The following is a 12,193-nucleotide window of genomic DNA, read 5'->3' as shown; positions in this document are numbered from 1 at the left end:
ATGTTTCCCACGAAGCATAATTGACAATGCAGATTCATTGTATAGAAACAGAGTTTATAGTTTATAGTTCTAGTTCAGTGCAGTAAAAAAACATTTAAAACTAGGTATACGCATATTGTATATCCCATATAAGTATGTACTGTGTCTCTGCAGCAGTGTGTCAGACCCTCTATGTTTTCTGTACCTGTTGATCAGTAAGTTTAGTTCGGATGTAACACAGAGATCCCCAGCCCAAAATGTTAAAATAACATCTCCCCGTCTGTGTTTAGGTGCTGAGTGAGTGATGTGGGAAATGTCGTCCATGCTGTCAGTTCATGTTTGTGTTTCCATTTGAGAAGGGAAATCACATGAAGGACCCCCCCCCCCCCCCCACGCTGTGGGAGGCAGTGACTGGATGACCAGTCAGCTGACTGAGAGGATTTATGGGGGGGGGAGGCGAGCTCCCACAGAGGGTTTAAGAATGTCCCACTGTCAAATCGTCAAGTGTTTGAGAGCTCCTTTGCAGACATTATGCACACTTTTTACAAGTCTGCATTTCTGCAGATTTTGACTTAGAGAATTACCCACAATTCATAGCGTGTGAAGCCCGGCGGTGTTCAGAAGCAAAAAAGATAAACGATGAGGACGGCACAAGGGTGTTTATCCTGAAGTATTGAATTTACACCGAAATATAAACATTCACAATTTAAGATGCTGGTAAATAAAACACATACAAATCTAAGGATGTCAAGGCTATATCACACATCTGGTTTATTCACAACCCTTTCTTCTAATTATGCTTAATGATGCGATTTTGACAAATATAGTAAATTGAATATCTGACAATTACCTCTCCTCCCGTCAAGCAAGAAACCTGGAAGACGTTCAAATCAGGAAGTACAAAATGTAAGAAGAAAACTTGCAATTGTACCAAACATATTTTAGCAATGTAAACAAGTCTAAGTTGTGTTCAAATAACACAAAACAGACCGATTTTACTTGATATGATTCGATGGAAACTAGTTAAACTCTTTGAGTGTCTATGTTTGAGGTGAAGACGTTATGTGACCTGCTGTGTTTCACCTCTTCTCCTCGCTGTAGATAAAACTCAGCTCATGTGTGAACGCCGTCCATCGATGCAAACGGCTCGCTGCTCTCGCACATTTGCCTGCAGCAGGCAGAGGCGTCGCCGGAGAAAACACAACAGGAGGCATTGTTCCCTTCTCTCTCTTCCTCTCTTTCCATCAGCTGACTCTGGTGGGGGGGGGGGGGGGGGGGGGGGGGATTTTTCATCTAAAAATATTGAACTATTTACAAAAGTGACTAAAAGAAGAGATTTGCAAAAGATTTTCTTATAATTGCATATTCAAAAACAGTACTTTTCTTTATTCAGTAATCCTAAATTTATAGATTGAGAGAAAAATAAAATAGTTGTGGTGATAAACAAGTGTAAATAAAAGACTCAGTCACACTATACAATAAAAGATCTAAGTAAGTATTAATAGTTTTAACTTTGCAGACCAAACTGACAAATTAACATCTCGTTCACTTCTATATTTTGGCATTGTTAGGACTCCATAGAAGTTATTGCTGATGTGTTATTATCTCAGAGATGTATCTCAGGGTGAACTCATTCAAAGTCCGACTTCAGATCAAAGTGTGTCGTGTCAGCAGGATGTTTGTTTGTCAAAAAAAAAAAAAACAGGAACTGGAACCGGTTTTACATTTCGTGTGCAGCTCCCATGTTTGTCCTCGGTGAGTACAGTCTGAACGGAGAGAATGGGATTCACACTTTGCTTGGCAACAACAGCTGAATTCTGTGATTGGCTGCTGGCCCTGTGACGTCACGGGCGCCTGGCACCGGGACTGGAATGCAACAGAGAGAGAGAGAGAGAGAAAGACAGAGAGAGAGAGAGAGAGAGAGAGAGAGAGAGAGAGAGAGAGAGAGAGAGAGAGAGAGAGAGAGAGAGCCTGCGGGCAAAGCGTCGCCGACAACACTTGTTGCTTTCTGCACACACGTTGTTCTTGTTTTACAACCCTAGACATGACAATCTCACACGCTGTGTTGAAGTGTTTTATTTTGATGCTACCATGTGCTCTTAATAGAGAGCAAGCGAAGATTAGTAAATAATAATAATAATATATATATATATATATATATATATATATATATATATTTAACTTAAAATAAAGTCTGTGGATTCAGCACTTGTTGAACAGTAACAGCAGTGTGTGTGCAGGCTGTCAGCTGAACTCCATGCTCAGGGTTTTGGTATTTATAAAACCTCTTTGGCTCCCCGTGAGCAGAGAGGAGGAAAGGGCGGAGCGAGCTCTCACTCTGCCTCCAATTCCAGGGATACAATTTAAACCACAAAGTAGCTTATGGAGCTCAGGCATCGGCTTTACATTTTGGCAATGAATGTTTTGTGGGAATACAACTTTCTCCAATACCAGTGTTTCAATGCCAATGTTTACTTTTCAGCTTCATGCTTTTGTTTTAAGTTTCATTTTCGATGCCAAAGTTTAAAGTCGCTGTAACAAAGCAGGCCAACATTATGTGGACTCAAATAAAAATAACACCTGAAGGCGACAATTTTATACTTAACAACTTCAGGATAAAATGTTTGTTTTTGCTTCAGCTAGTTAAGAAGAACTTATTCTGTATATTTGGTTTCACTGCCACATATTGTTGAATTTGACTTCATTCTAATGTGTATTACTGGAGGGCTACAAATACAGTGAACCATCTTGAATGAATTATTTCCCAGTCTGTTGACATGGAGTGAATATAACATAAATAGCAGAACCCAGAAAAAAACCCATATCAAATACACATGGTTAAAGCTTGTATTGTTTTTGGTTTGGGATTTATGATTATATACTTTATACTTCTACTCCACAACAATCCAGAGGTAAATTATATGTCTCGATTCAGATTATTAATACAGAATAACGTATTATTATAGAATACAACACCCAGCAGTATAAAGTACTTAAATTTAGCCGCACCTTTACCAGCTGCAACATTAAAGCGATGAGCAAATTAATGCAGAAACGGCTATGATCTAAGAATATAATATGTTGTTCTGAAATGGGTCATTCTTCATAATGAGCAGCCTACTTTTACTTTGGGTACTTCAAGTATGCTTTGATGCTAATAGGCCTGCTCTTAGGTACAGTCTTCAGTGCTTTTACTTGTGACAAAGTACTTCTTTGCTGTGGTATTATTAGGGTGAGTAAGATCTGAGTACTTGACAGCAGGCGTAGCTGCGCGTTTATACTTCGGTCACTCCAAAAACCGACCCTGAGTGATGCCTCCTCTCGGACACAGACGATCCCCGCGCGTAAAGCTCTCCGGATAAAGATAGAGAAACGGTGAGCATGCGCCCGAGGGGTTGTCGAAGAATCCAGTAAATAGAACCCCGGAGCACGAGCCGAGTGTCGGCGCTGACGTCACGGCCCTACATTGAGAGATCGAGCTGAATTGTAAGCGCGAGCAATCAGACGGAGGCGCGCCGAGGCAACGGACACAACTACGATGAACTCCAGTCGGTGTGACTCTACCGTTTTCTGAGGGGAAAATACAACGTTTTTTTTTTTTTTTTTTAATGATAATTGTTGGTTCATTTGTTTTCCTTCCAGCGACGTAAACAAACTACCGGGACATTTTTGGAGAGAGTTTTGCATTCGCTTCGGGGTTACAACATGTCCTCCGCGGCGGTCGCTGCCTCCAGAAGGCAGTCCTGCTATTTGTGCGACTTGCCCCGCATGCCGTGGGCGATGATCTGGGATTTTACTGAGCCCATTTGCCGTGGATGTGTCAACTACGAGGGTGCAGACCGGATTGAATTTGTTATCGAGACGGCTCGGCAGCTGAAGAGAGCGCACGGCTTCCAGGAGGGTCGCTCTCCGGGCCCGGGGAAGCCCCACCACGCCGGGAAGGAAATGCACCACTCGGCTGGAGACCCGGGCTCCCGTGCGCCGCAGCCGCTGGACCGCTACCCGCTCTCTGACCGGCCTCCTCGGCTGGGACCGGAGTACCAGACGGGGAGGCAGGCGAACGGCCTCCCGCTGCCGAACGGATATCCAAAACCCGACGAGCCCCCGGAGCTGAACCGCCAAAGCCCAAACCCCCGCAGGACTAGTACGGTTCCTCCCAACCTGGTGCCTTTGGTGAACGGCGGCATACCGACCATACATCCGCTCAACGGTCGCCCGAATCAGATGGGTCTGCCCGGGGTTCTGGCCGCGCCTGGCCCCGGGGAGCACGGCAAGCGTCCGGAGGAGCTGAAAGACAAACACAGGCCGGACAGCCTGTCGGACATGTCGGACAGCCACAAGGAGTGGATAGGCAAAGGCAAAACAGTCAGGGACCTGATGGCGCTGCACACTTTCGACAGCAGGTTTAAAAAGGAACACGCCGCCATGCAGAGGGTGATGGGATATGAAACGAGTGCCACTTCCTCAAAAACAGGTATTTATGTGTTTTTCTCCCCTTCTTCTTCCCAGCGGTGGAACATTGTTAATTGGCATGCGCCATGAAAACAGGAACTTAACAGCACTAAGAATTATGTGTCAGCACATTTTACGCACGGTGCTGACGTGCGTTTTAAACCCGACATGCTCGGTAACGCCACGCTGCTGAAGCGGCCCCGTTCACCTCTGTGTGCGTGCGCGCGCAGAGCTGTGGCAAACAACAGCAGCGACATAAACAAAGCCTTAATTCACTGCGTGTTGAGAAATCGCCTGTGTTTCATTATTCACTTGAGCAGCACGCTGGATGTGTTTGTGTGTAGTGTGGTTGTGTTAACCCTCCCTCTTCCTCTTCCTCTGCCACAGACAGGGGGAAGCACCCCAGGAGCATGAAGAGGAAGGCCTCCCCAGAGCCAGACGGTGAGGGCAGCGCCCCCAAGATGAACGGCGGTGAGGGCCAACCTTGGCTCCCGTCGCCCTCTGAGATCCTGAAAATGCCCCCAGTCGCCCTGCAAGGCTTCTCAGCCGCTCCCTCCTCCACCATCTCTCCCCACTCCCGCACCACGCCCCCCGAGGCGGCCACGCCGCAGAACGGCCAGTCCCCCATGGCGGCGCTCATCCTCGCCACCGACAACGCCGGCAGCACGGGCTCACCGAAGGACGGCAACCAGGTACACTCCACCACGGCGGGCGCGCGGCGGAACAGCGGCAGCCCCCTGTCGCCGTCCTCGGCCTCGCAGAGGAGGCTGGCCCAGAGGGAGGGCCCCGTGAGCGCCAACCCCTCTGCCCCACACATGCCCGGGGGCATGGACCCCCACGTGCCGCCACTGCAGAGCATCCCGGACTCTTCCGTGCCGCCCGGCAGCGTGCCGCTGTGCTGCACTCTGTGCCACGAGCGGCTGGAGGACACTCACTTCGTCCAGTGCCCGTCGGTGGCGTCACATAAGTTCTGCTTCCCTTGCTCCCGGGAGAGCATCAAGCAGCAGGGTGCCACCGGCGAGGTGTACTGCCCCAGCGGCGAGCGGTGCCCGCTGGTCGGCTCCAACGTGCCCTGGGCCTTCATGCAGGGGGAAATAGCCACCATCTTGGCCGGGGACATAAAGGTAAAAAAGGAGCGGGACCCTTGAAATGCTCACCAGCTGTTCTTGAACTCTTTTCCTTTTGTAATCCGACTACGGCAACAGCAGCAAGTAACACCCCCCCCCCCCCCCCCCCCCCCCCCCAACCCCCAATATCAATCATCCAGCAAGCCCCCAGAGAGACTGATGGACATGTACATATTGGACACAAGGGAAGTATATACTTCGTAAACATGGCTGTATAATTTTTTTTGATGATTCTTTTTCAATACATTGTGTTTCTATATTTTTGAAGATAAAAGGTATGTACTCTTCATAACAGGCCCCCCCCCCCCCCCCCTCATCACACTTGTTTCTTTTCAATCTGTTGGTGTATTTTAGTTCTGGAGACAGTCCTGTCAAACATAGAATGTGACTAATCTGAGCACTTGGCAAAAAAATAATAAAAAAAACTAAGAAAAAATGCTTCTAGCTGTACATGTATGCACTTGTTTAAGAAAAAAAACAACTTGCCAAATACAGTTTCAGACCTTGTAATAATACCTCTAGTGTCTCTGTGGTTTGCTTATTTTCCACAATCGGCGAGCCAGGAGTTGGTTGGAGAGTCACGGCCTGATTGTGATTCAGCCATGATGCAATACCTTCCAACAGGCACAAACCGGCTCCCAGGGAGGAGTGGGTGGAAGAAAAGTCGAGGAGAGATGGAGGGAGGAGGAGGGGTGGTGAAGGCCGGTGGTAGAAGTGTGTTGCATAAACGTTTTGTACAGTAAGTCACACGTAGGCGGGCTGAGGTCGCTCGCTGCCGGGCCTCGTGTCCTGCGAGTGTTGGGAGATAACGAGGGCCTAAAAATAGCCTGCCGTGGAAACGCGACGCTTCAAAGCGACGCCCCCCAGAGATGCGTTTGTTGATGCATCCGTGGTGTCAAAATGACGCTTCGCATGCCCTGACAATATGTCTCTACAATGTTGACATGTTTGGATCTAGATGTTTTTTTTACCTCGTGTTGCTGACTAACGCTCCCTCGTGGCGCAGAATCAAGCTCGTCTTTTAGTTTTGAAAAGAACAAATCGGAGGGCCGTTGTTGACGGATCCCACGCCCTGATTTCGGTGAAAGTGTACGTGAGACGTGAGGTCATGAGTGGCGGGCCCCGCCGGGACTGTTAACGATGGGAGCCGAGCGAGCGGCTCGTCGCCGGTTTTTCCACATAACTCGCTCTGTCGGGATGACGGAGGCGCCTCTGGGCTCTATTTTTGGCCCCCGGGGAACGAAATCCAAACGGGCTTCATGTGACAAAATGGCTCCTGGCCGATGGGATTTGGACGAGGCTTGAATCTTGTTTATTTTGTAATTTTGTCTCTCCAACAACAAATGTTTATTTTTGTTTCTTCGGTTATTTTTCAGTGAATATTCTACATAATGTGATTCGCTCACTTGTGGATATTCTCTCTGCATCACGTTTGGCCGGTTTTGACTTCAGGGAGAAAAATAACACGAGGAGGGAGGAGGGGCATGGAGGGGCCCCTGCCTCAAGAGTAGAGGGAGGACATAAATGCCTTGCTCAGAGGTCACGTGCTCCGCGGTGGAATTCCTGAGTCACCGTCCCCCAGTCCTCCCCCCTTCTTCTTCTTCTTCTTCTTCGGTCTCCTCCCCCTCGCTGCTGCAATAACACGCCTTCCACTGTTCAAGGTTGATCACACAGCGAGCGGATGAATGGGGGCCTGTGTGTGTTTATGCCGGGGCCCCGTCGCTTTCAGCCGCCATTCAGAGCAGCGAGGAGAAAACGTTAACCCTTTCCTGGCTCTCCGGCTGCTTCCCCTCCACAGACTTGCTTTACTGGCAGGTTCAGGTTTTAAACCTGAGGCTGACACATTTTCTCAAACTTTTCTCAAACTTGACACATTTGCATGCGCAGCACAATCTGACGCTGGAGTATTTTTATACTCCTATCTATACTCATGTTTTATTGGCTCATTAGAGACAGTGAAGGCAACAGACTGGGTGTTTTTGAGAATGGTTGAAACCTTTAGCCATGGAAATATAAACATATTTTAGCCATTTCTCGTCAGATTTTAAGAAAAAAACATCTATTCTTCGGCTTCAGCTGCTAAATTGTGAGGATTTCTTGCTTTCCTCTGTTTTATATCGTTACAAATTAAATATATTCAGGGTTTGGACTGTTGGTTGGAAAAACAAGAACTTTGAAGATGTCACATTGGAAGTTTTCACCATTTTCTAACATTTTACAGATCAAACAATCACTTTTATTCAATTACAGGCTGATACATCAAAATAATCAATTTAAGTTGCAGCCTTAAAGAAGATATGTCAAACTGCTGTTTGTGTGTATAAATATTAAAAGCAGCCCGTAAACGTCTAAAATAACATTTTGTATCCCGTGTTTTGGTCTCTTGAGATTAAATCAGTCCAGGTCAACAGACTAACAGATCAGCAGTTATAATCTATTAGAGTTGGATTATGTAATGTAGGTTAAGTTATTTCAATAAAAGGGATTTGCCAGAGTAAAAGGTGCTTTGAGTATCAAAACTTTAAATACTTTTCAAGAATGCACGCTTGCGTTTTTATTGCAACAGGTGCACAAATGTCTCCTGGCATGTTTTCTGCACAGTCACTAAACTACAGTTGATAGATAAAGTACACTACTTCTCTCTGAGATCTGATCAAATAAAAGTATGAAATGTAACAAAGGAGGTACACGAGCAGGGCAAACCCTCAAACATGCATTTGGGCACACTATTCGTATGTATACACTTCGTCTAATGAGCCTCTAGTGAATTTAAACTGTTCCTACTTCCTGTTCTCTGATCAACTGAAAGACCACGTCGAGCTCCAGCCTCTGACTGAACTGCTGCTGCAGATCTGAGGCGGCAACTGAATGAAGCAGAATATAATTACAGTTTGGTACTTTTTCATGGAGCGAGAGCAAACAAAAATACATTCATTTGGAACGATTTGGGATTTTAGGGCCAAATGACACCACATGTTTATACCTTTTTGGTACCGATACTAAAACAATACGTTTATCAATAATTGTCTAAACACAAACTGCTGTACAAGAACTTAAATAAGCTAAATATGATTTTAAAAAATGAGGAACTAGCTAAAATAAAAAAACAAGATTCTAATTCTAATTCTAATGTTCTCCAATCAGACTCACCTTGCACGGCAGCGGGATTCTCGCAATGTCACGCTAAGAATCCCGGGATCACGTATTGCACGTAAAATCCATCTCGTCGGGCTTCAAGTGATGCGTTAGAGTTCAATAAGCCAGAGCACGGACCAATCGGCGTCCTGTGAGGAGCTACTGGCATCTATGGGGGCGTGGCTTAGGTCTGGGTGTGCGGCGCTACACGACTGTGTGTTGTAAACAACAATGGCAGCCCCTGAAGAGGTTAGGGTAGATGCTGCAACAGTATCAGTTATATCAGAACTGGAGAGTATTTCTTCATTGAAAGAAGAGCAACGAACGTCACTGAGGGCTTTTCTCGCTCTTTTCTCAACTCGCTTCGGTAAAAGTTTGATTTTACAGATGCTTCATCCAATCACCTGCAAAGTATTTTTTTTTTTCGACCTTTTTCCAGACGGTTTCTAATGATGACTTCTCAGATGGTTCTGTGTTACAGACCATCTGGCGGGTCAGGTTAGCAACAGGTTTTTTTCTTCTTTTAGTCACTTTATCGCTGACGAGAGTACATTTTCGACCTTGGAAATCCACTTTTTTTGTGGAGCATGATGAAGACCATGAGATGCAGTTGAAATCTCAGGAAAAAAGTCAAACTTGTAGCTTGAGGTGTAGTTAAATCTGTTTCATAAACTCAGATTCAGGAACAACGAGGGGCCCTTGAAGGGGTCCATGAGGTTGCCCAAAATGTCCTCGGGGTTCAGAGGATTAATTTGAGTGTTATTGTTCTTTATTGAAAAGAGAAAGAAGACTGACTTCCACTCACAGTTTTCGCCATCACATTCCTTTGAACAAAACCTCTCAGATGGGGTTAAAACTTCGGTCTGCTGCTCCTTTTGATGTCTGCCAGCCAATCGGACGACCAATCTAAACCAGATCCAGACCTCCGCCCTCTCCCTCCCTCTCGGGCCGGTTCATCTTCGGCGTGAGGTCGGCCTCAGATTCCAGCCGAGCCAGCTCATTTCTTTTCATCTGTCACCGAAACTCAACACCCACGAGGCCCGAAGAGCCGGTGGCCCGAGATTAATGGGTTTGCTCAAATTACGTGGCGCACTTGGGGAAAAACTCAGGGTTTTCTCCCCCCTCCTGTTCCTCTCTCTCTCTCTCTCTGTTCCCTCTGTTTGTTCAGCTGTCCCTCTCCCAAAGTGCACCCCCCCCCCCCCCCCTCCTCCTCGTCTTCCTCCTCTTTCCTGACTCTTAAATGCAGGATGGGGCTGGAGGAAACACGTCCTGAACTCATCGGCTGGAGAACAGCAAACGCACAGCGAGCAGGAACAACAAACCTCAGCTGTTCTCACCTCGGAGAACGCTGCCAACAGCAACATGGTGAAAACAGAAAATACCTTGTGATTTCATAACAGCTGGCTGCAGCTTTACACTGATATAAGGAGCCCGAACAAAACCAAAGTAAGTGGTTTTGTTGCGAACCTAACGAACTTATTTTGTCGTGTAAAGACTTTGTGACGAGCAACACGAAAAAAACAGCCAGTCTCTACACAAAATCCAACAGATAGCATTTTGTGACTATTTCTCCAACTTCCGCAAGACTATGTTGGATATTTAACAAGGAATGATTCATTTTAAATTGACCTTATTCCAATTATGTCTGTTTAATTTATTGCACACTTAAAAGGTGGGAAACTACCTAGAGGGCTTATCCAGATTTTTATAAAGTAACGAGAGTTTCTGCAAGAAACAAAACAGAAGTAAGAAAGTGATTGTTACGGCTATGTCGGGTAGACGACACTAAAGAGGTTCTCGCTGAGCAGAAATTAATAGAAAGTAAATGGGAAGACGCGTCCACTTTGGGACAAAATTTTATTTTGACAAAATTCTGTGCCGCAACTTTTTAAAACTCATGGTCAAGTTTTTTAAAAATGATATCGCACAGCATTTTCTCTGTACACCAGCAGAATAACAGATTTGTCTGTAAAACTTATGACTTGAACTGCAAAAAAGGTCAATTAATACTTTGTAAACCATGAGGATTTTATATTGCAAAAACTGATCTGAACGTATTAGTGCGTTCAGCTCATCATCGGGTTGTTGGGAGTATAAACCTGTGCATGTAAACATCCTGGATGAATTGTTACACCGGGATTAACATGCACACCAGTATCCAGGTTAATATTACCGGTGTGCATGCAAACGCACTCTCTATAACATGTATCATTAGTCACATATTAAGGAAAATTATATCTTAGTTGTTAGCATTCTACGGCTAACGTCTGTACAGTCACATCAGCTGTTTGGTGGCTTATGAACATCGAATGTGAAAGCATCCCATTGATTTCCATGTGAAGAAGGTGAGAGGGAGATTGACTTTGCACTCGGTACATTTTCACGATGTGTGAAGAACTTCTCCCGGTGACTGTTCTTACCTCACTGCTGAAAAGCTAATGGCAGCCATGCTAACGGTGTAGCTCCGGCGACGGCAGTGTTGGATGGTCAGTCCAGACAAAAAAATAAATAGGAACAAATACGGCAATGAAATTTGTCACGGACATGTACTCTGCTGGATGGATCACAAAAACTATTTTGTTTCATTATTGCACTGCTACTTCTACTATGGTAAAGGATCTGAATACGTCTTCCCCCACTGTCTGTATCACACCTCACTGCCAGCTGTACAGCTCTCTGTCATCACATGACCGCGATGCTGCTGAGCCTGAGCAACAAGTGCTCACAATCCCCCCCCTCTCTCCACACTGCTCTGCTGAGCTGGCTTCGGGGTTTTAGGGTTTAGGGTGGGGTGAGCCTATGTTTACCCTGTGCCCCCCGGGTCATTGTGTCCAAACGAGCAGCTCGTTCAGGCAGGGCCCCGAGCCTCACTTCATCTGGAGTGTGTCCAAATTCAAACGCTGTTCAAAAGGTCAGTCGGCCCCCCGCATGAAAGACGACCCCAGCTCAGGCAGAACATGCTGTAGTCACACAATGGTCGGCCTGGCCCCTGCCACGTCAGCACTTTTTTTACAAATCAGCCCCACACACACACACAGACCCAGTGTGTGCTCTGTCAATATAAATGCCTATACTGATACTTGGGCATACTACTTCTACTTAATCTGTATACAACTTTACTTTTAAATCCACAAATTTCCTAAAAATCTATATTTAGGAGAAGGGACACTACAGCTCTCCACCAAGACCAGTGGCGGAAGAAGTACTCAAATATTTTACTTTGGTAAAAGCAGTAATACCACAGTGTAGAAATACTCTGTTACAAGTCAAATTCCTGCATTAGCATCAAAATATACTTCAAGTACATAAAGTAAATGTACTCATATTGCAGAATGAGCCATTTTAGAACAATATTTCCCCTGAATTGTAGTGAATTAGAAGTATAGAGTACGATGGAAATACTCAAGTTAAGTACCTCAAACTTGTACTTAAGCGCAGTACTTGAGTATATATATTTAGTTACTTCCCACCATGGACTAAAACCCAAAATGACCTAATGA

The 12,193-nt window shown here is 45.7% G+C and overlaps 1 protein-coding gene and 1 long non-coding RNA gene across 2 annotated transcripts; one reads left to right on the top strand and one right to left on the bottom strand.

The window, feature by feature from the left end:
• Positions 1 to 623: 623 nt before the first annotated feature.
• On the bottom strand, positions 624 to 5,653 carry LOC142949844 (uncharacterized). The gene is made up of 2 exons (XR_012954096.1): positions 1,704 to 5,653; positions 624 to 1,233 (listed from the first exon to the last, which is right to left on the bottom strand). It is a non-coding gene; the product is annotated as an uncharacterized LOC142949844 (long non-coding RNA).
• On the top strand, positions 3,460 to 6,073 carry LOC142949843 (interferon regulatory factor 2-binding protein 2-B-like). The gene is made up of 2 exons (XM_076091683.1): positions 3,460 to 4,453; positions 4,819 to 6,073. The coding sequence occupies exons 1-2, from the start codon at positions 3,685 to 3,687 to the stop codon at positions 5,577 to 5,579; spliced, it is 1,530 nt and encodes a 509-aa protein (XP_075947798.1). The 5' UTR covers positions 3,460 to 3,684; the 3' UTR covers positions 5,580 to 6,073.
• Positions 6,074 to 12,193: the final 6,120 nt, after the last annotated feature.

This window comes from Anarhichas minor, unplaced genomic scaffold, assembly GCF_050575085.1.
Source record: "Anarhichas minor isolate MPS153535 unplaced genomic scaffold, ASM5057508v1 ptg000014l, whole genome shotgun sequence".
Taxonomy (NCBI): Eukaryota; Metazoa; Chordata; class Actinopteri; order Perciformes; family Anarhichadidae; genus Anarhichas; species Anarhichas minor.
Note: the sequence above shows the minus strand (reverse complement) of the source record. Positions and strands in the feature narration are given on the sequence as shown.

Coding starts and splice junctions, on each gene's coding strand:
- LOC142949843 (XM_076091683.1), top strand. CDS start 3,685: ATGTCCTCCGCGGCGGTCGCTGCCTCCAGAAGGCAGTCCTGCTATTTG. Junction 4,454..4,818: donor TGCCACTTCCTCAAAAACAG/GTATTTATGTGT, acceptor CCTCTGCCACAG/ACAGGGGGAAGCACCCCAGG.